Source organism: Macaca thibetana, chromosome 15 (assembly GCF_024542745.1).
Source record: "Macaca thibetana thibetana isolate TM-01 chromosome 15, ASM2454274v1, whole genome shotgun sequence".
NCBI classification, from domain to species: domain Eukaryota; kingdom Metazoa; phylum Chordata; class Mammalia; order Primates; family Cercopithecidae; genus Macaca; species Macaca thibetana.
In genome coordinates this window covers 74,439,685-74,465,550 of record NC_065592.1, presented here as the reverse complement: position 1 = coordinate 74,465,550, position 25,866 = coordinate 74,439,685, and the positions used below count along the sequence as shown (strand labels likewise).

At 38.5% G+C, this 25,866-nt stretch overlaps 1 protein-coding gene across 5 annotated transcripts in view; it reads left to right on the top strand.

Annotated features, from left to right (window-relative positions):
- IL33 (interleukin 33) overlaps positions 1-24,319 on the top strand; it is a 47,872-nt gene extending 23,553 nt beyond the window's left edge. Inside the window, exons 1-8 of one of the 5 annotated variants that reach the window (XM_050761707.1) lie at positions 1,660-5,974; positions 7,451-7,552; positions 16,849-16,974; positions 17,511-17,636; positions 19,192-19,317; positions 19,881-19,931; positions 20,787-20,878; positions 22,309-24,319. In XM_050761707.1, the coding sequence (XP_050617664.1) occupies positions 7,462-7,552; positions 16,849-16,974; positions 17,511-17,636; positions 19,192-19,317; positions 19,881-19,931; positions 20,787-20,878; positions 22,309-22,509 (813 nt within the window). In that variant the 5' untranslated portion in view covers positions 1,660-5,974; positions 7,451-7,461 and the 3' untranslated portion in view covers positions 22,510-24,319. Of the gene's footprint in view, positions 1-1,659; positions 5,975-7,448; positions 7,553-16,848; positions 16,975-17,510; positions 17,637-19,191; positions 19,318-19,880; positions 19,932-20,786; positions 20,879-22,308 lie in introns of those variants that run through there. The other 4 variants (XM_050761708.1, XM_050761706.1, XM_050761709.1 and 1 more) reach the window with 4 other exon arrangements.
- The last annotated feature ends 1,547 nt before the right edge of the window (positions 24,320-25,866 follow it).

Genomic DNA, 25,866 nt, shown 5'->3' with positions numbered 1-25,866 from the left:
TCTCCTTCAGTTCTGCTCTGATCTTAGTTATTTCTTGCTTTCTGCTAGCTTTTGAATGTGTTTGCTCTTGCTTCTCTAGTTCTTTTAATTATGATGTTAGGGTGTCAATTTTAGATCTTTCCTGCTTTCTCTTGTGGGCATTTAGTGCTATAAATTTCCCTCTACACACTGCTTTAAATGTGTCCCAGAGATTCTGGTATGTTTCATCTTTGTTCTCATTGGTCTCCTGAATACAGCACACTGATGGGTCTTGACTCTTTATTCCGTTTGCCAGTCTGTGTCTTTTAATTGGAGCATTTAGCCCATTTACATTTAAGGTTAATATTGTTATGTGTGAATTTGAGCCTGTCGTTATGATGTTAGCTGGTTATTTTGCTCGTTAGTTGATGCAGTTTCTTCCTAGCCTTGATGGTCTTTACATTTTGGCATGTTTTTGCAGTGGGTGGTACCAGTTGTTCCTTTCCATGTTTAGTGCTTCCTTCAGGAGTTCTTGTAGGGCAGGCCTGGTAGTGACAAATTCTCTCAGCATTTGCTTGTCTGTAAAGGATTTTATTTCTCCTTCACTTATCAAGCTTAGTTTGGCTGGATATGAAATTGTGGGTTGAAAATTCTTTTCTTTAAGAATGTTGAATATTGGCCCCCACTCTCTTCTGGCTTGGAGAGTTTCTGCCAAGAGATCCACTGTTAATCTGATGTGCTTCCCTTTGTGGGTAACCCGATCTTTCTCTCTGGCTACCCTTAACATTTTTTCCTTTATTTCAACTTTGGTGAATCTGACAATTATGTGTCTTGGAGTTGTTCTTCTCAAGGAGTATCTTTGTGGCATTCTCTGTATTTCCTGAAGTTGAATGTTGGTCTGCCTTGCTAGGTTGCAGAAGTTCTCCTGGATAATATCCTGCGGAATGTTTTCCAACTTGGTTCCATTCTCCTTGTCACTTTCAGGTACACCGATCAGATGCAGATTTGATCTTTTCACATAGTGCCATGTTTCTTGAAGGCTTTGTTCGTTTCTTTTTACTCTTTTTTCTCAAAACTTCTCTTCTGCTTCATTTCATTCATTTGATCTCCAATCACTGATATCCTTTCTTCCAGTTGATCGAATCGGTTACTGAAGCTTGTGCATTTGTCATGTAGTTCTCATGCCATGGTTTTCAGCTCTGTCAGGTCATTTAAGGACTTCTTTACATTGGTTATTCTAGTCAGCCATTCATCTAATCTCTTTTCAAGGTTTTTAGCTTCTTTGCGATGGGTCTGAACTTCCTCCTTTAGCTTGGAGAAGTCTGATCGTCTGAAGCCTTCTTTTCTCGTCAAAGTCATTCTCTGTCCAGCTTTGTTCCACTGCTGGCAAGGAGCTGCATTCCTTTGGAGGGGGAGAGGCACTCTGAATTTTAGAATTTTCAGCTTTTTTGCTCTGTTTCTTCCCCATCTTTGTGGTTTTATCTACCTTTGGTCTTTGATGATGGTGATGTACAGATCGGGTTTTGGTGTGGATGTCCTTTCTGTTTGTTAGTTTTCCTTCTAACAGTCAGGACCCTCAGCTGCAGGTCTCTTGGAGTTTGCTGGAGGTACACTCAGACCCTATTTGCCTGGGTAGGTTGCAGTGGAGGTTGCAGGTGAGTGAATATTGCTGAACAGCAATTGTTGTGGCCTGATGGTTCCTCTGGAAGCTTTGTCTCAGAGGTGTACCTGGCCGTGTCAGGTGTCAGCCTGCCCCTACTGGTGGGTGCCTCCCTGTTAGGCTACTTGGGGTCAGGGACCCACTTGAGGAGACAGTCTGTCCATTCTCAGATCTCAAACTCTGTGGTGGGAGAACCACTACTCTCTTCAAAGCTGTCAGACAGGGACATTTAAATCTGCAGAGGTTTCTGCTGCCTTTTGTTTGGCTATGCCCTGACCCCAGAGGTGGAGTCTACAGAGGCAGGCAGGCCTCCTTGAGCTGTGGTGGGCTCCACACAGTTGGAGCTTCCTGGTGGCTTTGATTACCTACTCAAGCCTTAGCAATGGCAGGCACCCCTCCCCCAGCCTCACTGCAGCCTTGCAGTTAGATCTCAAACTGCTGTGCTAGCAATGAGGGAGGCCCCGTGGGCGTGGGACCTCTGAGCCAGGTGCGGGATATAATCTCCTGGTGCACCGTTTGCTAAAACCCTAGGAAAAGCACAGTATTAGGGTGTGAGTGACCCGATTTTCCAGGTGCTGTGTGTTATGGTTTTCCTTGACTAGGAAAGGGAATTCCCTTACCGCTTGCGCTTCCTGGGTGAGGCGATGCCTTGCCCTGCTTTGGCTCTTGCTTGGTGGGCTGCACCCACTGTCTGGCACCCACTGTCCGACACACCCCAGTGAGATGAACCTGGTACCTCAGTTGGAAATGCAGAAATCACTCATCTTCTGCGTTGCTCATGCTGGGAGCTGTGGCCTGGAGCTGTTCCTATTTGGCCATCTTGGAACTGTCCTCCTAATTTTTTACATAGAAAAAAGAATGTCAGGGTCTACCACACATACACTTTCCTCTCATTTACACATTTCCAGCCTGGGCAGCAGAACGAGACTCTGTCTCAAAAATAAAATAAAATAAAATGAAAGTGCTGCAGCTAAAATAATCTCTGTTTAGGATCTGATGGTAGGAAAAAGATAAGCTCCCACATGTTCTAATGCATTTAAGTAGCTCCATCTGCATTGCCTCATACATCAAATGCTGTCATCCAATGTTGCTTAATCCATGTGTGTGTCTATATAAGTAGTACTGAGATGTAACTGCCTTAAATACTACAAATGCTGACTACAGGAAACCACATCATCTGAGACCAGCACTTTATAACTTAGGTGAGTATCATAACCAGTGTGCAGGGATATTTGCTGTATATCACTGGGAATAGCAGCAAAAAAGAACCAGTGATGTTTCCATTGCCATATGTTCTGAAATATTTCTGACATAAAAATAGGAGAGTAATGAGTAAATTTTAGTCTGGAAAAAAATGGTGAAAACAGTGATCAAGGCAAAGAATTTGCAGGTTATTTGAAGAAAATACTTTTTCAGAATAGAATTTGAAAATACTATGCTTTTGACTCATCATGCGGTTCTATAAAGGGTGTTGACTTTCTCTGTGTCAATGACTCCATTGTAAATGTGGTATTTTCAGCTTCTCTATCTTGCTCAATTATGCAAGCCAATACTGGTTTATGGCAAAGTTCTTCCAAGTGCATTCTCTCAAACTAGTCCATGAGGGTGATTAGAGGGGAGAAAAAGGTTATGAGATCAAATAACTACTGAAAACAATAGTTAAACAAAGGTACCCATGATTCTTCAATAAAGGACTATCAACACCTTTTCTATGCTAACATGAGTCTGACTCTCCTAGAGATAGAATGTAGATTGGAACGTTTCCCATATTTATTTGAATGTAACTTCTTTTTATTAAAATATTCTAAGATTATAACAAAAGAAAAAGTAACTTTTTTTAATGACCAGGAATTGTTTTTTCTAGGATGTAAGTATCCTTGGGTAGAAGAGAAAACAAACAACATCAAGGCAATGCAGTTTTTATGTTAGTAAAGTGTTACTTCATTATCTACTCTGTGTAGGTTACTATTTAAATTATTTTATGTACAACTTAAAATGTAACTACAATTGGATTCCCTATCTTTTTATTCCAAATGTGTGATTACAAATTAACAACCATATTCAGAAACTTATTATTTCAAAGAAGTTGTACAACTGCTTTGTGTATAAGAAAGGCTGAGTGTTTGGAGTTAAATTCCCAGTTCTGATTATTTTCTTCCTATTTTGAGCAGGAAAGGGAGAAAGAACAGAGGCAGACAGGATGGGGAAGTACTGGCATCAAGATGGAAGTCAGGAGGCTAGATTCTGTTCCTGGTTCTGTTTCATAATCCTGGGCAAGGCACTTAATCTTTAGAGTTTCAGTCTACTCATTTGTAAGTTAGGGGCTCAGTAAAATGATATGTAAGATCCTCTGTTTCTAAGCACTCTTGACCAACAAAGGTGGGAGAATCAGAGGAAGAAAATAAGGGTTGATGTGAAGTCTTCAAGCTGTGTGAGCACAACATTTACTCCCATGGCAGAAGATTGAGGGGCAGAATAGGTAGTCTTTAACTGGCTGACCATCGAGGATTTTGCCCATGGGACTGGATGTAAATAGGTAGCATGCACATAAGGTTATAGCAGTTCTACCTAGACAAGATCATTTGGAGTTTCAGCCTCCACAAGTTTGTCCAGGAACAAAATAAGGGTGCATAAAGTTTACCTTCTAATGAGTCCTCTAACCCAAGAACTCAATGCTCTTCTTTTAACTGCTAGAAGAGATTGTTCATATGAAGTTCGTAAGGGATTTACATTGTAACCACTGCTGGCATAATTTGGTTTGTTTGTTTGGTTTGTAGTGTAGCAAAACAAGAGGCCAATACTTAAAAAGAAGAAGCAATAATTATTGATAGAATTGCAGGCAATGTCAGAGAGTTTAAGACTGGAGAAGAAGTCCTGCTCCCTCCACAAACCACAGCACAGTGTCATACCCTAATGCTGAAGCCAGACTGTAGAACCATACTAAGAGAATATGGAGTTTTCTTCAATTTATGATACAGAACTCCATATTTTTTCAGTATGATACAGTGACCCAGCTTGACCATCAAGGTTTCATATCAATTGATGTCCCTTGCTTGAATCAAATATTAAATTGGGGGTTGCAAGATGGTGTTTTGTCTGATTCTGAGACAGAAAGAAAGAAGAAACCAGCTAGGCAAATAGATCAAGCCACAAACATAGATAACGAAGCAAGCCCCGGTACAAAAGAGTGCCTTCTGTGTAATCAGCAAATTTCATATACATTCAGTTGGCCTCAGTGAACACATTCCTTTCCTTCTTTGGATATATTCAAAAAAGGAAGCTTGCTCAGGAGGACATGCTTGGAACATGCCTATAGCTACACAGAGAAGAAGAGTTACACTGAGCTAGGCATGTCCACAATGGAGGATTCTACTCCCAACACATGTGCAGTAAGGGAAGTCAAACAACATGATGTAACTTAGGCTATGAGCCCACATACACACTGGAAGGACAGGGTGGGTGTTGTTGTCAGGAATTCATGCCTTCTGAAAATGACACACCTAGTCCTAACCAGTTTTTCACATCTTATGTAAATAAAGCACCCCTTCCCCACTAGTTCATTTATAAAAACCCTTATATTCCACTATAGAACAGCAACCCTTACTCAGGACCCCTCTCTGCAGCAGAGAGCTTTCTCTCCTCCTTTCGTTTATTAAACTTCTGCTCTAACCTCACCCTTGGTGTGTCCACCTTCCTTGATTTCCTCAGTCATTAGACCAAGAACTCCAGGTGGCACCCCAATGAAGCCAGTTTCAATGCTATCATTCCTTCTGTAATGACTAGACCCCTCCCTATTCATTCAATTCCTGAGAAATGCTATGAACTTGTGGGTTTCTTTAAATGCTTTATGGTCAATTATCACCATTATTCTTTTTGATCCTTAAATTGTATCAAGTTTGGCCAGCAGGAGATTTTTCCTGGTGGCTTGTGTATATGCTTCTGACACAATCTCACTAGTTTTTTAGTGACTCTGCTTTGTAGCAGGATGTTCCATGTTCACCACTATTTTACAGCTCCAGATCTGGAGCCGCTGTTCCTTTCAGGGCAGAAAGTATTAAGAAACTAAGATGTGGGCACACTGACATTGCTGACTCAAATTTAACATTCCCTAGGTTTTCTCATGACTTCTTTTATGTTTGTATCTACTTTCCCCTACAGTCAAAACCATGTAACATAATATATCTACTTATTTCCTCTATACTAAAGTATAAGAAAACAGTCTCAGAATTGCAGTACCAATATTTCCACTGTCTACAAAAAGAGTGAAACTTTGTAAAATAGTTGAAGAGATTTATTCTGAGTCAAATATGAATGACCATGGCCTGTGACAAAGCCCTCAGGAGATCCTGAGAACAGGTACTCAAAGTGGTCGCTGTGCAGCTTGGTTTTATGCATTTTAGGGAGAGATGAGACTTCAATCAAATACATTTAAGAAATACATTCATTTTGTCCAGAAAGGGTGGGATAACTTGAAGCAGGGGATGGAGGGGTTCAGCTGGGAGATGGGTAAGGGATAAAAGGCTACAGTCAACTGAGATCAATAAAAAGGAATGTCTGGGTTAAAATAAAGGATTGTGGAAACCAAAGTTTTTATTTGCAGAGAACGCCTTCAGGTTGCAGGCTTCAGAGAGAATAGATTATAAAATGTCAATTCTAACAGAGCAGTATTTGTGTATCTAAACATACCTAAACACAGAAAAAGTAAAGTAAAAATATGGTATGAAGATTAAAAAATGGTACACTTGTATTGGGCACTTAACCATGAATGGAGCTTGCGGGATGGAAAATTAGTCTAGGTGAGTCAATGAGTAAGTAGTAAGTCAATGTGAAGGCCTAGGTCATTACTGAGCATGACTATCGACTTTATGACCACTGTACACTTAGGTTAAGCTAAATTCATTTGAAATTGTTTCCTTTTTTCCATAATAAATTAACCTTGCTTACTATAACTTTTTTACTTTATAAACTTTTAAGTTTTTTAACGTTTTGACTCTTATAATAACACTTAGCTTAAAACACAAACATCGTACAGCTGTACAAAAATGTCTTCCTTTATACCCTTCTTCTATAAGCTTTTTTCCATTTTTGAAATTTTTAATTTTAATTTTTTACTTTTTATGCTTTTTCCTTAAAATCTAAGACACAAATATACACACCCTAGTCTAGGCCTACACAGGGTCAGGATTATTAATACCACTGTCTTTCACTTCCATATCTTGTCCTACTGGAAGTTCTTCAGGGGCAATAACATGCATGGAGCTGTCATTTCCTATAACAATGTCTTCTTCTGGAATACCTTTTTGACAGACCTGCAGGAGGCTGCTTTACAATTAACTTATTTTTTTATAAATAGAAGGAACACAATCTACAATAATGATAAAAAGTATAGTATAGCAAATACATAAACCAGTAACATAGTCATTTGTTATCAAGTATTATATACTACGCATGATTGTATGTGCTACACTTTTATACAACTGGCAGTGCAGTGGGTTTGTTTACACCACCATCACCACAAACACGCAAGTAATGAATTGTTCTAGGATGTTAAAATGACTACAACACCACTAGGTGATAAGAATTTATCAGCTCCATTATAATCTTGTGAGACCACCATTGTATATGCAGTCCATTGACCAAAGCCTCATTATGCAGTGCAGAGTACCATATCCTAGCATGAATACATAGTTAGAATACTATGTTCAAACTTTACTGAAATAATTATTTCCTCTATATGTTTATGTTACCAATTTGGTAGTAAGCTAGCCACAGTTGTTCCTGTTTGTTTTTAAGTTGAGACAAATGAACTAATATTATATTTTAATCCAATAGAAGCCTGAAAAATGAAGCCTAAAATGAAGTATTCAACCAACAAAATTTCCACAGCAAAGCGGAAGAACACAGCAAGCAAAGCCTTGTGTTTCAAGCTGGGAAGTAAGGACTTAAGTTACTTATCTCTGAATGTTTTACACACATTTTTATCTGTTATCAAATGTTTACTACTCCAATGTTTATACATGCTCTCTTATCAAAATCTACTAAGAATAGAAGAACTGAAATAAAAAGGGATGGCACATAAGGATATAATACAGCAGACTGGTTTTGAACAGACCATATATAGCCAACTTTGGCATATTTGATACATCACCGGGCAGGAATAGCTGAGATAATCTGAACCTGTGAACAGTGATACACTTAGTTATAGCCTTTTATATCAACCATTTCTTGCTCCACACATGTCCTGCCGCCAAACCCCCAAAACCTTTTCCCTGATAAACTAGCAAAATTTTAAGCAGGTGCACTTTTATTCAACAAATATTCATTAAGACCTTTGGTGATATCAGGCATGTGGTCTTAACTTGCAACTACTGATGAAGAAGAGAATAATAGATGAAGATATTTGAATAATCATCTCAGTCAATTTGTGTTGCCATAAAAATATACCTGAAGCTGGGTAATTTAACCCTTTTCCCATTTAGAAAAAAAAAGTGCAGCTTGCTGCCAGTCCTTATTTAATTTTACATAAACATCTCTTTGAAGCAGAAGCAAATCTGATTTTCAATGCAAAAACAGAATATAAAAACTGTTCTTGGAGTTATTTCTAAACAGAACTACCATCAGCATTGTCTATTTCAGAAAAAATGAGATTCACCAAATGAAACATGAAGGGGGCCAGCCCCTCCACACCTGTGGGTATTTTTTGTCAGGTGGGACAAGAGACTAAAAAAAGAAATAAGACACGGAGACAAAGTATGGAGAAAGAACAGTGGGCCCAGGGGACCGGCGCTCAGCATACAGAGGACCCGTGCCGGCACTGGCCTCTGAGTTCCCTCAGTATTTATTGATCACTATCTCTACCATCTCGCAGAGGGGAATGTGGCAGGACTATAGGGTAATGGTGGGGAGAGGGTCAGCAGGGAAACATGTGAGCAAAGATCTCTCTGTCATAAATAAGTTTAAGGATAGGTGCTATGCCTTGATGTGCAGGTAGGCCAGATTTATGTTTGACTTTACACAAACATCTCGGTGTATTAAAGAGCAGTATTGCCGCCAGCATGTCTTACCTCTAGCCATAAGGCGGTTTTCTCTTATCTCAATAAATAAAATGTACGATCACGTTTTACACCAAGACGTTCTATTCCCAGGGACAAGCAGGAGACAGATGCTTTCCTCTTATCTCAACTGCAAAGTGGCTTTCCTCTTTCACTAATCCTCCTCAGCAGAGACCCTTTACGGCTGTTGGGCTGGGGGACGGTCAGGCCTTTCCCTTCCCATGAGGCCATAACTCAGGCTATCACATGGGGAGAAACCTTGGACAATACCTGGCTTTCCTAGGCGGAGGTCCCTGAAGCCTTCAGCAGTGTATTTAGAGAACTGTGATGACTTTTGCCAAGCATACTGCCTTCAAGCCCTTTTTTAACAAAGCACATCCTGCACAGCCCTAAATCCATTTAACCTTGAGTCAACACAGCACATGTCTCTGCAAGCACAGGGTTGGGGCTAGGGTTACAGATTAACAGCATCTCAAGGCAGAAGAATTTCTCTTAGTACAGAACAAAATGGAGTCTTTTATGTCTACTTCTTTCTACATAGACACAGTAACAGTCTGATATCTCTTTCTTTTCCCCACATTTCCCCCTTTGCTTTTCGACAAAACTGCCATCGTCATCATGGCCCATTCTTGATGGTCGCTGTCTCTTCGGAGCTGCTAAGTACACCTGCAGACTAACAACAGACAGAACAGGCACACAAGGATTAATATGAAATTTATAATAGTAGTACTTTCAATGGTCTTAACCCAAGTGACAGGGTTAAGATTTGCGAGGCCGTCAGCAACTCCCGCGATTGTCTCAGTTCCTGGTACCAAATTTAAATGGCTTTTGATGCTTCAAAAATTTGTTCTCTTCTCTGTAGACGGCATCTAACCATGTCCCAGTAATGCTCAGACTCATTATAAACTCGGGGTGTAATACAAAAATCTGACATATTCCAGTCACACTGTAACTGGAAATGATGTTCTAAGATCATGAGCCTATCTCCCATCCAAATGACAGTTTATCTAAGATCATTAATTTGATTTGCCAATTTTCGATCAATACCAGATTGTGAATTCCACAATCTTGTAGAATTCTTTTGCCAGTCATTAACAAAGTTTACTGCCTGAACAGAAGAGTGCAATGCAACTCCTGCCACAGCGGCCGTAGCTGTGGCTGCAATTAATCCCATAATCATTGAAATTAAAGTAAAAATGAATCTTTTGGATCTATTTAAAATGGCTTTTAATACTTCAGTAAAATATGGATGGATGGCAAGGCCTCCCACGGTTGGTCCATGGACACAGGGATCCACACGCCTTCTCTTGCTCTCATTAGCAGAATACAGTGTTGCTAATTGAAAGTCGAATCAATGCAAGTAAACAATCTGCAATTTTCACAGGTTGTAGTTTGGAAGTCTGGTTTAATAACTGTATTTCCTAGAACTAGAATATAAGAGGGCTTTATACAACTTTGCAAATGAACTGTTAGACTGGAATTTAGGTCGATAGTATAAAATGGCTTACGATCTCTTGATCTCTTGTTTCTATAGCTTGATTTCCAGACCAAATTCTAATGCAGTATGAGGCCACAGTATGCCTCCATAATTCTGGATGTTCAGGGCCAGAAACAGGACTTATTATTTTTGGTCTTGGAGTAGAGATTCCTTTTTCTCCCCATTCCCAAGGGTAGAAAGACTGTAATTTTTTGTGCTTATGTTCGTCTAAACTTTCTGTTAAGTCACTATCAATAGCTGGACTCACTTGTGCACTGGGACACAATTGAGTTTGTCCGTGCAATTGTGGTGGGATTAACCTCAAGGTGCCCAATCTATAATAGTTCCGAATTCATTGTTTTATAATATCACCACACTATTGGCCACACATTCTTCTCAAACTAAAACTTCTGTGCCTTTTGATCTTTTTGGAATGTCTTTGGGGCAAGGCTTTTATTTAGGCCTAAATTTTAATGATCTTTGTTAAGAAAAGTCCTATAAATAATTTACCTGTGCCCTGAGTGACATTCCACTTACCATGTGATAAGTAAATCTACTGATGGTACTGACAGTAGGTACTTCTACCAACCAATTTTGGATTGCAGGGAATATGTACCAAGACACCCAACAGATACCTAAACAATGGATAGTACCTAACCCTACATATACTATGTTTTTTCCTACAGATACATACCCATGATAATGTTTAATTTATAAGTTAGGCACAATAAGAAATTAACAATAACTAATAAAAAAGTAGAGCAATTAGAACAACATACCATAATGAAAACAATGTGAATGTCTGCTCTCTCTCTCTCTCTCTCTCTCTCTCTCTCAAAATATCTTACTGTATTTCACTGTGGGCAACTGAAATCATGGAAAGTAAACTCACAGATGGGGGCGAGTGGGATAGAGCTACTGCACTAAAACTGTGATTATTTAAACAATCCAGGTGAAAAATCTGACCGATATCTCTGGGGTATGTGGCAGGTGTAAACTGATTCTCAACTCAAAATGCAAAAGATGTGTCATATCTTGTTTTTCTAAATAAGCTTCTTCTCTAAGATCCCAAGAAACAAGGCAAGAAAGCACATTTAATGCCTTCTCTTCTCTTTAGCTACCAGGATCTGACACAAGTCACAGTTCACAATGCCACAAAACTTAGTAGCCAACCACTGCAGGTGTCCCCACAGTCAGTCCCACATTGTGATCACCCCCAGGGCATTTTGCCTCTAATGTCAACAGGGTACAGGACTTCATGGCCTGGAGGAAAGCCTCTCTCACAACCCTTCCCTTCCCAGTTTACAGGAAGCTACTTCCCAGGGTCAGGCTTTTCTCTTCTTCCACTTTCTCCCCCCCACATCTGTCAACACTTTCTCTTCCCTAAAAATCCAGCCGTCTTCATTCATGGATCTAGCCAGAGGTCACAATATGGGAGCCTTGGGATAGATCCATCCAGCAGGAGTATTTTATAAGGACTGAACAGTGTTATTGATATTTTCTAATTGAGTCAATTTTTTAAAAATAGGATATTTTAAATGAAAATCTAAATGTGTATAGTTTCTCTAAAAAATCCAAAGATCTAGAAACACTGGGTCCATATGTTGCATGGCAATAGTTAGCTAGATCTGAGTAGAGATCAACCCCTTTAGTTTGAGTCTATCCATAGAAGATCTTCTGTTATAGTAAAGGAGATTTGACTTTATCCTGTAGACAGTAGGGAATCATTGAAAATGTTGAACTGAGGAATGATAAAATATTTTTACTTTACAGATATCACATTGGTGAAGTGTGATGATAGTAGTGTGATGATAAAGTGAGGAGGCAAGAGTAGAAACAGAAACTGGTTAGAGGTCTACTGCATTAATCTAAGGGACTAATGATCAAGGCGTGACCTAAGACAACAGAATAGAGAGGACAGACTAGATTTTAGATATATTCAGAAGGTGAAATCAAAAAGACTTAATGACAGATTGAATGAATTGTAAGAATGGAAAGAAGGAAAAATAAATGATTCTCAGCTTTTTTATTAAAGAATAGGGTAGAGGCCAGGCGTGGTGGCTCACGCCTGTAATCCCAGCACTTTAAGAGGCCGATGCAGGTGGATCACAAGGTCAGGAGATCAAGACCATCCTGGCTAACACAGTGAAACCCCATCTCTACTAAAAATACAAAAAATTAGCCAGGCAGGGTGGCAGGTGCCTGTAGTCCCAGCTACTCGGGAGGCAGGAGCTTGCAGTGAGCCGAGATCATGCCACTGCACTCCAGCCTGGGCGACAGAGCGAGACTCCATCTACAAAAAAAAAAAAAAAAAAAAAAAAAGAAAGAAATGGGTGGATAATGATAGATAGTTCTACTATTTCTCAAGATAGGCAATTCAGGAGAAATATATTGGGGGTAGAAAAAGAAAAAGAAATTTTTTATTGTAAGTACTGCTATGGTTTGAATGTCCCCTCCAAAACTCATGTAGAAATTTAATTATCATTGTGATAGTATTAAGAGGTGGAACCGGCCGGGTGCAGTGGCTTATGCCTGTAATCCCAGCACTTTGGGAGGCCAAAGCGGGTGGATCACAAGGTCAAGAGATTGAGACCATCCTTGCCAACATCGTGAAACCCCGTCTCCACTAAAAATATAAAAATTAGCTGGGCATGGTGGCACACCCCTGTAGTCCCAGCTACTCGGGAGGCTGAGGCAGGAGAATCGCTGGAACCCAGGAGGCAGAGGTTGCAGTGAGCCAAGATTGCACCACTGTACTCCAGTCTGTCAACAGAGCAAAGCTCCATCTCAAAAAAAAAAAAGAAAAAAGAAGAAGAGAGGTGGGACCTTTAAGAGGTGATTAGATTATAAGGGCTCTGCCTTCATTAATGGATTAATGCCATTGTCGTGGGAGTGAGTTAGTTACTGCAGGATTGGGTTTCTGATAAAAATGATGAAGTTCAGTCCCCATCCTTTCTTTGCCTCATGTGCACTCTCACCATGTGATGCCTTCCACCATGTGACGACACAGCAAGAAGGACCTCATCAGCTACAGCCCCTCAATCTTGGACTTCCCAACCTCCAGAACCAGACACCAAATAAAACTCTTTTCTTTATAAATTACCTAGTCCATGGTATTCTGTTATGGCAGCAGAAAAGAGACTAAGACCAGTGAATCTTAGTTTAAGGTAGCTATAGGTCATCCAGGTAGAGATATCCAGAATTCACAAGATATACACAGAAAGAGACAGTGATGCTTTGAAGTAGCTGGGTCAAAATGACTTGTGGAGAAAGAACAACCGATAGAAAGCTCAGGAAAAAGGCCAAAGATAGAGTTACAGTCTGGGGAGTCATCAGCCTCTAAAAAGGTGATTGAAATCATTGAAGCAAGTATGATTGCCCAGGAAGAAAGTTTAGAGTGAGAGAAGAAGAAAAAGTCGAAACCCTGAGGAACACCAACATTTATGAGCAGACAGAAGAGGGATAACTAACAAAGAGACAAGGTGCACTAGTCAGAGAGAAACAAGAAGAACCTAGGGAAACTGGTGACATGGCATAAGGAAAGAGGGGTTCAAAGAAAGAAGTAGTCCTGAGAGTCCATTGCCACAGACAGGTAAAGGGTAGTAAGCAGTAAGAAGACACCTTGGTAAAATCCGTGCTTGGGGAAGAAATGAAAGAAGGAGTACTTCACCTCTGTGGTTTCTATCAGCCATAGTCTTGTTCTCTGAATGGCAGAATTATAGAAAGATTTCCAGGGTCCTTCCTATTTACTCACCAGAAATCCCTGAGGGATTTATGCTGCTGTTATGATGAAATTAGCTATGGGAATTTTCTTAAAATTCATACTAAGCTATTGCCCTCAGGGAGCAGGCAGGATAGAAACATAGAAAGTGGTAACAGCCTTTATATACATTTGAGCTGGCTCTTTGACCCCAGTGGAATGCTCTCTCCTGCAAAGTCCACATGTCCATGCCAGCTTTACACTTTCCTCTCCAGAACACAACACTCACACTTTCAGCTTCCCAAAACACCAAAGTATATGTTCTTCAAAATTCTCCTGATGCAAAGTGTTTTCAATACTTCAAATGTAGTAACCCCCATCCTTGAACTATAACCAGTGCTTGTCCTACTAGATGCTAGCCCTCACACCTGTATCTTTAACTCTCTTCTTATCTCCAAAAGTCTTCTACATCTTCAGTACTTCCTCAGTATTGTGACCCTCACCTTTAACTACCCAGACTGATATCCTGTTCCCCCAGAGTCCACACTCAGTATTAGGCATGCCTATCATGTTCCCATGTGATGCTGACTAAAATATAAAGAATATAAGGAGTGAGCATTCTTTCAGTTATCATATTATACCTTTTAGCTTTGAAAAGACAATGTGGTATAGTTGCTATGGTTTGCATGTTTCCACCAAAATTCATGTTAAAATTTAATCACCATTGTAACAGTGTTGAGAGGTCAGATCTTTTTTTTCTTTTCTTTTTTTTTTTTTTTTTTTTGACAGAGTCTCACTCTGTCGCCAGGCTGGAGTGCAGTGGTACTATCTCGGCTCACTGCAACCTCTGGAGAGGTCGGATCTTTAAGATGTAATTAGGTCATGAGAACTCCACTATCATGAACAGATTACTGCTGTTATCATGGGAGTGGTTTGGTTATCAAAAGACTGGGTTTGTTATAAAAGTGAGTTCGCCGGATTTCCTCTCTGACTCATGTACTCACTGCTGCCTTCCACCATCAGATGATCCTCACCAGATGCCTGCACAATATTCTTGGATTTGCCTGCCTCCAGAAGTGTAATAAATAATTTTCTCTCTGTTTTTTCTTTTTTTAGAGACAGGGTCGCACTCTGTCACCCAGGCTGGAGTGCCATGGCATGATTATAGCTCACTACAGCCTCAAACTCCCAGGCTCAAGCAATCCTTTGGTCTCAGCCTCCCAAGTTGCTGAGACTACAGAAGCAGGCCACCATGCCCAGCTTTTTTTTTTTTTTTTAATTTTTTGTAGAGACAGGGTCTTACTGTGTTGCCCAGGCTGGTCTTGAATGCCTAGCCTCAAGCGATTTTCTCACCTCAGCCTCCCAAAGTGCTAAGATTACAGGTGTGAGTCACAGCACCTGGCCAACAAATTTTTTTGCTTTATAAATTATCAAGTCTATGGTATTCTGTGATAGTAGCAGAAAACGAATTAATACAAGGGTCAGTAAAGTACTGCATTAAATTACTTGCTAGGAGAATAAGTACAATGCTGGCTCTAGCACTAGTTTTCTTTATAAATTATCTTTGTAAGTGTAAAAGCACTAAAATATAAATACAAGATACCACAGTTGATATTTCTGAATTGAGAATCAATGGTAAAGAATTCCAGAGTGGGTGTGAATATAATTAAGTGGTCTGCCCTTGTTAAATCAGTTGAAGATAGTTAAAGGTACCTACTCATCTGAATTGGAGGCAAGATGTGGATTAATTCAAAATAATAGCTAATAAAAGCTTTTCCACTTATCTTTGAAAAGCATTATTTTAGGAAGGCAAATCCTCTGGAGAATTTTTTTAATTCATAAAATGAATCCCAAAGTCACAAATAATTATTTTATTTTCTGAATTACTGTGACTAATTGAAATTTGACTTTACTGTATAAATTGCTTGATAATTCATTTACTACATAATGTTAAAAATTGAGGTCCTATGACTCATGTGTTATAATTTTCTTTTCTACCTGATTCTGAAAGATTTTTTATGATTTTCCAAGTAGAAAATTTAATTTTCCTTTTGAGACTTAGATTTTTCTTTAGCAAAATGAAATAATTACTGAATAATCAATTAACTTTTTTACTTCAACTGATTTAATTTGAATTTGCATTTTGTTAGTCCCTCAAATTGTAGTGTAGCATTTTCTTAGATGGCGGTAAGTGGATGGTAATGGAAAGAATAGGTTTGATTTTAGACACACTTCAATCACAACTTCTCGCCAGCCCTGTAATCTTGGGCAAGTGTCATGACTGACTCCTGAGAGCCTCAGATTATCATCTGTAAAATGGGGACAATAATGCCTATGTTGTAAGATTATTATGAGGAATTAAATGGAGACATATGTAAAATCATTAGCACGGTGTTTGGCTCACTGTAGACACTTAGTAAACAGTAGTTATTTTAATATCAATAACCTTCGTAGACTTCAGCAATCCCCCCAAAATTATTAAAGGTGTATTCTAGATAAGGAGAAAAGATTGCACATTTCATATGAGTAAAAGATCCCCCTCAATTAGGCAAAGGTTGATATATGTTGGATACAGGTTCGCACTCCCTCATATAGAATTCTGAAAACCAAAATTTTTTTCTAAAGACCTAAAGTTTTTCAGAACTTATTTGACAGCAAAATATGACCTAAACTCATTTCTTAGTTAACTCCTGATGTGAACTCACATGAGGTCTTTATTTCACTTTGTGTAAATTTTCCTATGTTTCAACATAAAATTAACTAATTTTGATTATGGGGTGCTGCCCCCCTCTCTTCTGGGGTGCTACATATATATAGTATATGCTCTATATTACAACCCTAAAACCTAAAAAATTCTGAATTTTGAAACACAGCTGACCTAAGGGTTTCTGATAAGATACTGTGAATCAGTACTTGCTTTCTGGGTCTGCTACACTCAGGATTTGTAAAAGGATAAAGATGAATGGAATGTAACAGTCTCACAAGTTTTTCAATTGTTTAGAATCCCAACAGAAGGCCAAAGAAGTTTGCCACGTGTACTTTATGAAGCTCCGCTCTGGCCTTATGATAAAAAAGGAGGCCTGTTACTTTAGGAGAGAAACCACCAAAAGGCCTTCACTGAAAACAGGTAAGGGGAACCGTACATTCTCTGGCAATAGTGGTAGGTATCTATTTGCCTTTGCTTACCACATCTAAATATGCAATTATTTTTCCTCACTCCAAGGTTCCTTTTAGAAAATATTAAGGATGACGAACTGGTTTTTAGCTATTTTAAAAAGGGCATACAAAGAATTTGCATGAGAGAAATGATTATGTTATAATGTTAAGTGAAAACAAAAGATACACAACTATGTATAAATATGTTTACAATATTTTTAAGTGAATTTTTTTAATTTAAAGGAAGTAGGCTTAAGTGTTAATAGTGCTTACCTTTTGGGTGTTGAGATTGTGGGTGACTAGTTTTCTTCCTCCTGATCTCTAATGAATGTGCTTCTACTGGGGTATAAGTGTGCCAGGAGGTATCAATCCCTTTGGTCCACGGAGTGGCCAAAGCCCTGGAGTCAAGCACTACTCTCAGCAAGCAACCTTAACTGGGAATTCTCAAAGGGGTGTTTGTGCAGAGTGGGGATTGATGGTCCATCCCTAATCCCATCTGGTCTGCAGGTGGAAAGCACAAAGGACATCTGGTACTCGCTGCCTGTCAACAGCAGTCTACTGTGGAGTGCTTTGCCTTTGGTATATCAGGGGTCCCGAAATATACTAGAGCACTTCATGATTCAAGTATCACAGGTATGACTGGTTACAGGAGTGACGTGGGAGTGAGGAGGGAGGTGTGACACAGGACCCTGGAAAGTGCTACTCCAGGTAGCAGTCCCAAGTCTGTGTCTTTAATGTGTACCAGAAACTTCTGCCCATTCGCAGCTGATGTACCCATCTAATAGTATGCAAAGTGGCACAAGGGAGCTGTTCTAATAATGCACAGGCATTCTCTAGTTAGCACACCACCATTATTTTGAAATACTTGCTATGGATTGGAATCCCATGGTCATTAGTTTTGGTGAAAATATGTTATCTTTTGGGAAAAAAACACATTTCCCCCCCAAATTTCAACATTTTGACCATTAAAGAAAAAAGCTATTGTATTTTTAAATGTAATTCTAACACTTTATACACTTTAAGTAGTAGTTACAATGGTTTTAAATTTTATCACATCCTTGTACAAGGTTCCAAGTTGATGATGACTATCAGGAAGTGAAGAGATCATCATTAAAAAAAAAAAAACTTGACCAGGCATGGTGGTTTATACCTGTAATCCCAGCACTTTGGGAAGCTGAGGTTGACAGATCACCTGAGGTTAGGAGTTCAACACCAGCCTGGCCAACATGGCAAAACCCTGTCTCTACTAAAACTAGAAAAATTAGTCAGTTATGGTGATGTGCACCCATAATCCCAGCTACTTGTGAGGCTGAGGCACAAGAATCGCTTGAACCCTGACAGAGGTTGCAGTGAGCCGAGATCATGCCAGGGCACCCTCGCCTGGGCAACAAGAGCAGCTGTCTCAGGAAAAAAAAAAAAAAAAACTTTTCCTGGAATTGCAGTTGCCATTTCAAGCATTATTCCTGCTATAAATGTCCTAAATTCCCAGAAGCAACACTGAAGTTTCTCATTCAGTATTTCTAAATCATTTACTTTAGAAGTTCATGTACAAATTCAGTATGTAACATTCTCCTTAATATTTTGTATACTATTTTTTTCCAGGCCCCATATAGGTAGTCCCTAAATCTGCTCCAGTTTACCTCAGCAGGCTATAAAAATATTATCATTTTCTATGTGTATTTTGACACTTTTTAAAAGTTAGGAGCACTGCACTGAGTGTCCCTGTTATTTAGCCAGAGGAGAGAACAGGGTTCATACCCACATTCTCCAGGACTGTCAGAAACTTCTGGGTAACTCCATACTTTATAGATGAACATTTATTTATCCATATCTATCAAAATACAGTTCCTTCTTTACCACAGTCCCCAGACCACGTGGTGTCATGAAGTGACGGTTTCTTCAAGCAATGTCTGTTGGTTTCCATTTTCTTTTTCCCCACCAAACACTCCCATAAGCACACTCACATGGCCTCCCAGGGCCTTTGTGCACGACACTAGCACCTTTAATCCCATTCAAGGGTCACATCTCAGCCTTTGAGCTATGTAAAACTTGTGCCAAAGGCTTTCATCTAGCCAACAGTGACAAACAAAATGCAACTCAAATTGCAAAAATGTTTTTTGAGAGAGCATTTTTTAAAAAGGTTGCCAAAAGAATTGTACCTGACAAGTTTTTGAATTCTTAACAACAGGAATTTCACCTATTACAGAATCTCTTGCTTCTCTAAGCACATACAATGATCAATCCATTACTTTTGCTTTGGAGGATGAAAGTTATGAGATATATGTTGAAGACTTGAAAAAAGATAAAAAGAAAGGTAGATTATTTTCTTTTTCTATAACGATGTAATAATGACTAATAAAAGTAAAATGTTTTAATAAAACTAAATCTACCAAACTTTAAACAATGGATTAACTTAGACATGGCAAACAAGTCATGCTGTATGCTAACTCTAATGCATTGGCAGTGGATGCCTGAATCCACTTGTATGTCAAGATGGATTCAGAAGTTTTGTCAGGTTCATCAAAGAATGCTGACATTGAAATGTAGTATTTGTTGTGAAAGATGGAAAGAGGGACCACAGGTATTTGCTATCTCTAAATTATCCAATAGATCTTTCTAGCCTTATTAGTATCACCAAAGTACAACTTCTTTGTCAATGCTATGAAAAATATTTTAAATATTTTAATAACAACTATATTGGAGAATTCATCAGAGCATATTCATGCATTTTTGAGACCTTTCTCAAAACCACAAAAGTTTTGCTTTTATTGATATATAATAAAATGGGAGGATATTTTCTGATGTTATATATGTGTTGGAACTGAAAACTTAAGAAAATTGTGTCTCACCAGAGGGATTTTCTGTATTCTCTTTCAGATAAGGTGCTACTGAGTTACTATGAGTCTCAACACCCCTCAAGTGAATCAGGTAATTTGGAGGGCTGGGTAGCTATAATGCTTGAATTCTTAAGTATGGGGTAAAGATAAATAAAATCCTTTTCACCCCATAGGAAAAAAGATAGTCTCAGAAGGTTATCTCCAACCCAAGCTCATGGTAAAACCTTAGATTCTCAGAGGATGCATTCTCATCCATTTTACAGCTTAATCGTTAGGATAAAGTTTTGGCTACACTTAATAGAGATCCAAAACAAGAGTGGCTTATGCTAGATAAAACTTTCTGTCTTAGCCACGGCTGGAATGGCTCAACAAGTTGTCCAAGGAACCCATCTCCTTCTGTCTTGTGGTTCTGCCAACATCTACATGGTTCAAGAGTACTTGGGAGCATGATAATGTCCGGTCAACAGGACAGAGAAAAACAAATGCATGCATTCTATTTCCCTTTAAGGGTACAACCTAGAAGTTGCATCTAACACTTCCTCTCATCTCACATTGGTCAAAACTCGGTTGTATTACTACACTTAGCCATAAGAAGGCAAGCTGGGGAATGTCGTATTACCATCCCAAAAGAGGAATGAATATTGGGGGACACTATGAGTGGCTTTACATGCAGACAGGAAAGCTGATGCCCAAAGAAGTACCCATTAGGGTCACAACTCTCCAGTTAAAAAGCATATAAAAAAACTAATTTCTCTCCGGTTTATAAGCACCCTCTGCTTATCAGTGCCTCTTGAATTTGGGTACAAATACTTCTAAGTTACCTGTTAGTGAATGAAGTAATTATTTTAATGTAATGTCTTAGAGTCTTTTCCTGGGTGCTGAATTCATTGAAATAAAGATGAGTTACAGTTCTTAACTTTATCATTTATACTTTCTTAATTGTAAGGTGATGGTGTTGATGGTAAGATGTTAATGGTAACCCTGAGTCCTACAAAAGACTTCTGGTTGCAAGCCAACAACAAGGAGCACTCTGTGGAGGTAAAAAAAAGAAAGAAAGGAAAAAAAGAAAAAAATTATACATATATAAATGATTACAGAACTGTCATGAATGACTCCACCAACTTGTGTAGATTTGGGTGTTGGGGTATTTTGCAGAAGGATTTTTTTGTGCTATTGTATATAAAGCACAATCACTTACTACAAATGACTTTCTTCTAGAGTAAGGAAGGCAGGAAAGTGGCATGTATGGCTTTGCTACTTAAAGTCTGCTCTCTGCCAGCAGCACAGCATCACCTGAGAGCTTGTTAGAAATGCAAGATTCTAAGCCTCCGAGAAATAAATCGGAATCAGCATATTTTAACAAATCTCCAAGAAATTCATATGTGCCTTACAGTTTGAGAAGCACTGTTATATAGAATGATCTCAAATCCTTGCTATTTGGCTTTAGGAACTACTATGTTCCTCTAGGAAACATTTCTTTGTATAATATCGTTTTCTTAAACAAATATCAAAAAATAATTTTCCATTCTGAGCCTGCTTACGGGAGGGTCATAAGTGTTTCCATGTGCCAAGATTTATAAATAATCTAACATCTACATTCTGAACATAGGATTCATTGCATATTCTTCTTTAGTTAGTAAATGGCATTATTATATTGGTCATGATGTGTAATTATAACTATTTTGACAAACAAGTCAAAGGTAGAGGCATGGAAGAAAACAGAAGAGCATAATATAGAAGATAAATTATATAAATACACAAAATTATAAAGCTAACTAACACAGCCATGTAAGGCCTTATTAACATAAACAGTGGATAGTAACCAGCATCTTCCTAGCCAAAACATTCCTAAACATATATAATCTAGTGTTTGGCATGTATAACTACTCAATAATAGAGCTACTTAGACTGAGCTCTATTATATAGCAAGCACTGTGCTAAATGTTTTACAAATATTATTTTATTTAATATGGTAACTCTACAATGGAGTTGTTGTATTGGTCAACTGTTGCTATGCAACAAACCATCCCAAAACTCAGTGACCCAAAATAATAATCATTTATATTTATTCATATGTCTGTAGGTATTTTGAGGATTGACTGATCTAGAAAACTAGATAGACTAAAAAAATGAGGCTTGAGAGATAAAGCAACATGCCCAAGGTCTCAGAGATAGTACATGTCAAAAGAAGGGCACAAATCCAGAACTGCTGCATCCAGATCCAATCACCCCAATCCATACTGCCTCTCTAACTATATTGACTATCAGTGAATCAAATCAAATCCACCCCCCACCCCTCTGGCCCTGTACTCACTTCTCCCCATCTCCCCTCCGCTACTCACTAAGCAAGCTTGCTAGAAATATCAAGTCATACATAAGTATTCCCCTTTAGTTTCCAATACAGGCAGGTAACGTTGACTCTGAACTTCCCATTCACATATGGATTGCTTTCTCTCTTGTTTCCTCAGCTCCATAAGTGTGAAAAACCACTGCCAGACCAGGCCTTCTTTGTCCTTCATAATAGGCCCTTCAACTGTGTTTCATTTGAATGCAAGACTGATCCTGGAGTGTTTATAGGTGTAAAGGATAATCATCTTGCTCTGATTAAAGTAGACTATTCTGAGAATTTGGGTAGTGAGAATATCTTGTTTAAGCTCTCTGAAATTTAGTTGATGGAAACTTGTGGGTCTTGGGTTGAGTACCCAAATGCTACCACTGGAGAAGGAATGAAAGATAAAGAAAGAGACAGTGACATCTAAGGGAAACGAAGAGTGCTTAGCATGCTGTGGAATGTTTTCCTTATTATACATAAAAATATTTTTTCTAATGCTTCAGTTCTTTTTTTCTTTCCCTCTGTATAACTGCATATTCAATGCAAGTATCAGTATATTAAATAGGGTATTGGTAAAGAAACTGTCAACATTCTAAAGAGATACAATCTGACTTTCACTTTTCTCTAGTTTCAGTCCAGAAAGAACTTCACATTTAGAGCTAAGGCCACTGAGGAGAGACAGAGCCATAGCTTGTCTCTCTGTAGACAGGGATCCATTTTAAAGAGCTACTTAGAGAAATAATTTTCCCCCGTTCCAAACAATAGGCTCAAACACTAGAGCTGCTAGTAAAAACAAGACCAGATGCTTCACAGAGTTATCATTTTTTCAACTGTAATAAAACACCAGCTTTGTTTGTAGATGTCTTAGGCAACACTCAGAGCAGCTGTCCCTTACTGTCAGGGGATACGGAACTTCAAAGGCCCACATGGCAAGCCAGGTAACGTAAATGTGTGAAAAAGTAAACATAATTGAAAAATTAAGACAAATAAATTCAGTATTTATAAAGTGAATAACTTCATTTCTAATTGTTTAATTTTTAAAATTCTGATTTTTATATATTGAATTTACTTTAAGCAAGGCATTCTTACATTAGGAAGTGAAGTAAATTTTAGTTCAGACATAAAATTTCATTTATTGGGAATATGTAACATGCTAAAACTTTTTTTTTTTTTAAAGTACTAAGCCACAACATGTTTTAGAGCATCCAGGTACCACATAATTACAATCCATGGTAAGGCCAGAAATCCTCTAACCTACTACAGCCTAGATGAGACACCGAATTAACATTAACATTTCAGTAACTGACTGTCCCTCATGTTCATGGCCTACCATCCCTTCTGACCCTGGCTTCCACAGACCTATGTCTTTTGATGTACTCGCAGTCACACCGGGTGAAGTTGCTTTTAATCCTTGCTTCCCATGTGCTCAAGTCTTTTTGTTGTCCAGCTTCCTGATAACCCTGCTTACTGTGGAATATTCATTTGACATCTGTCTCTTTTCATTTCTTTTAACTACCATGTCCTTGATATACCTTTTGCACCCCCTGAATTTCATTTCTGTATCACCTGACCTCTGGATGCCAACACATTTATTCTGCTTTTTCTATTGTAGAATTTTAGATAAACCTATTAATGGCAATATTTTTTGCTAAACATCTTTGTTTTTTACTGTCACTAGGGCAATAACATTTATACTCAAATATATAACATTTTTTTAACTACTAAAGGAATAGTTTTTAAAGTCTTAGCAATTTCTTTTGCAATTTTTCTTAGACTTAATACTTATGATAAATGACTAACATAGTAACAGAATATGAAATATGACCTTTTCTGAAAGTATGTACTTTTAAATTTCTACTATATTGAAACCTATTAGATGTAAGTGCTGGTAGAATATAAGATAAAAGAGGCTGAGAATTACTATACCAGGGTATTACAATTGTAAAACAATATATCTTTGTTTCATTGTTTTGTCAATAATTGTTACCAAGGAGATAAAAATAAAAGCAGAATGTGTATCATCCCTTCTGAAAAACACTAATTATTGATGTGTGCATCTGTACGATAAACTTAAAATGATTATTAAATAACCAAATATATCTACTATATTGTTTATATTATTGAATAAAATATATTTTCCAAAAGTATGTGAGACTATAATGATTTTATCATACGATGACTCAATATTCTGAAATTCTTAAGTGAAAGCAAGCATATTCCAACCTACCAATGTTGGTATCCGGAGTAGGTCATTACCTGATAATTTTGGTGATTCAAAACTAAGTAACATTTTCAAGAGAAGAGATTGCGTCTTTTTCACCTGTGTACTGTCAGTGCCCATACTGGTGGGTGACACAAAGGTGTTCAGTGACTTTTACTCAGGATCAAACAGCCAACAGGTACCTGCACCAGAACCTTGATCTTATTATTCTGACTCCTTATGTAGATAAGGAGGAGGGTGGGAGGAGGGACATGAACAGAAAAAATAACTATTGGGTACTGGGCTTAATTCCTGGGTGATGAAATAATCTGCACAACAAACTCCCATGACATGAGTTTACCTATGTAACAAATCTTCACAAGTACCCTCAAACCTATAACAAAAATTTTTTTAAAATTAAGTAATTTAAAAAAAAAGAAATCTTCAGATGTGGTACTCCAGTGGGAGTTGGAGCAGTAGGCTTGTCCCAAAACTCCTTCTCCCGTCAAGTATAAGCCTATACAGCCCTGAAATCTCATCTTCTAGCAGTTATACATCTAATAGGTGCCATATGTACTGGACTTTGCTAGGCACCATGACAGCACAAAAGAAACCTAAGCCATGCTCCTTGTTCACATGGAAATTAAAACATATGAAATATGTATTATTATTATTCTTTTTATTTTATTTTATTTTATTTTATTTATTTTTTTTTTTTTTTTTTGAGACGGAGTCTCGCTCTGTCGCCCAGGCTGGAGTGCAGTGGCATGATCTCAGCTCACCGCAACCTCCGCCTCCTGGGTTCAAGCGATTCTCCTGCCTCAGCCTCCCGAGTAGCTGGGACTACAGGTGCCCACCACCATGCCCAGCTAATTTTTGTATTTTTTAAGTAGAGACAGGGTTTCACCATATTGGCCAGGCTGGTCTTGAACTCCTGATCTTGGGATCCGCTTGCCTTGGCCTCCCAAAGTGCTGGGATTACAGGCGTGAGCCACCGTGCCCGGCCCCCTAAAACATGTACCATATGTATTATAACTCCAATTCTGCAGTACAGTTGTGCAAAGGTGAGAAAGATCAGTGTGGGTTTGTCATCAGGGAAAGAAATATAACTGAATTGTCTATCCCCATACCCTAAAACCTACCCTGATCTATTCTTATATCCATTCTCAAGGTCTTGTTAAGCAGGTTCCTCATGCAGGTCTTAGGTAAAAGGGGTAAATTCAGTTGTTTTAACCCCTTTAATGGTCAGGATTTGGTATAGGGACTTAGGAATCTGAGGAAATAAATCAAGAGATGAAAGTGAATGCAAGTTGGTAGAGAGAGAATCGATTAATTATTTCCTGCTGAAGTGCCAAGATGACTGTGATGGTTAATATTAGGTGTCAACTTGACTGGATTGAGGGATGCCTACATGGCTGGTAAAGTATTGTTTCCGGGTGTGTCTGTGAAGGTGTTGCCAAAGGAGACTGACATTTTTGTTTGTTTATTTTTGAG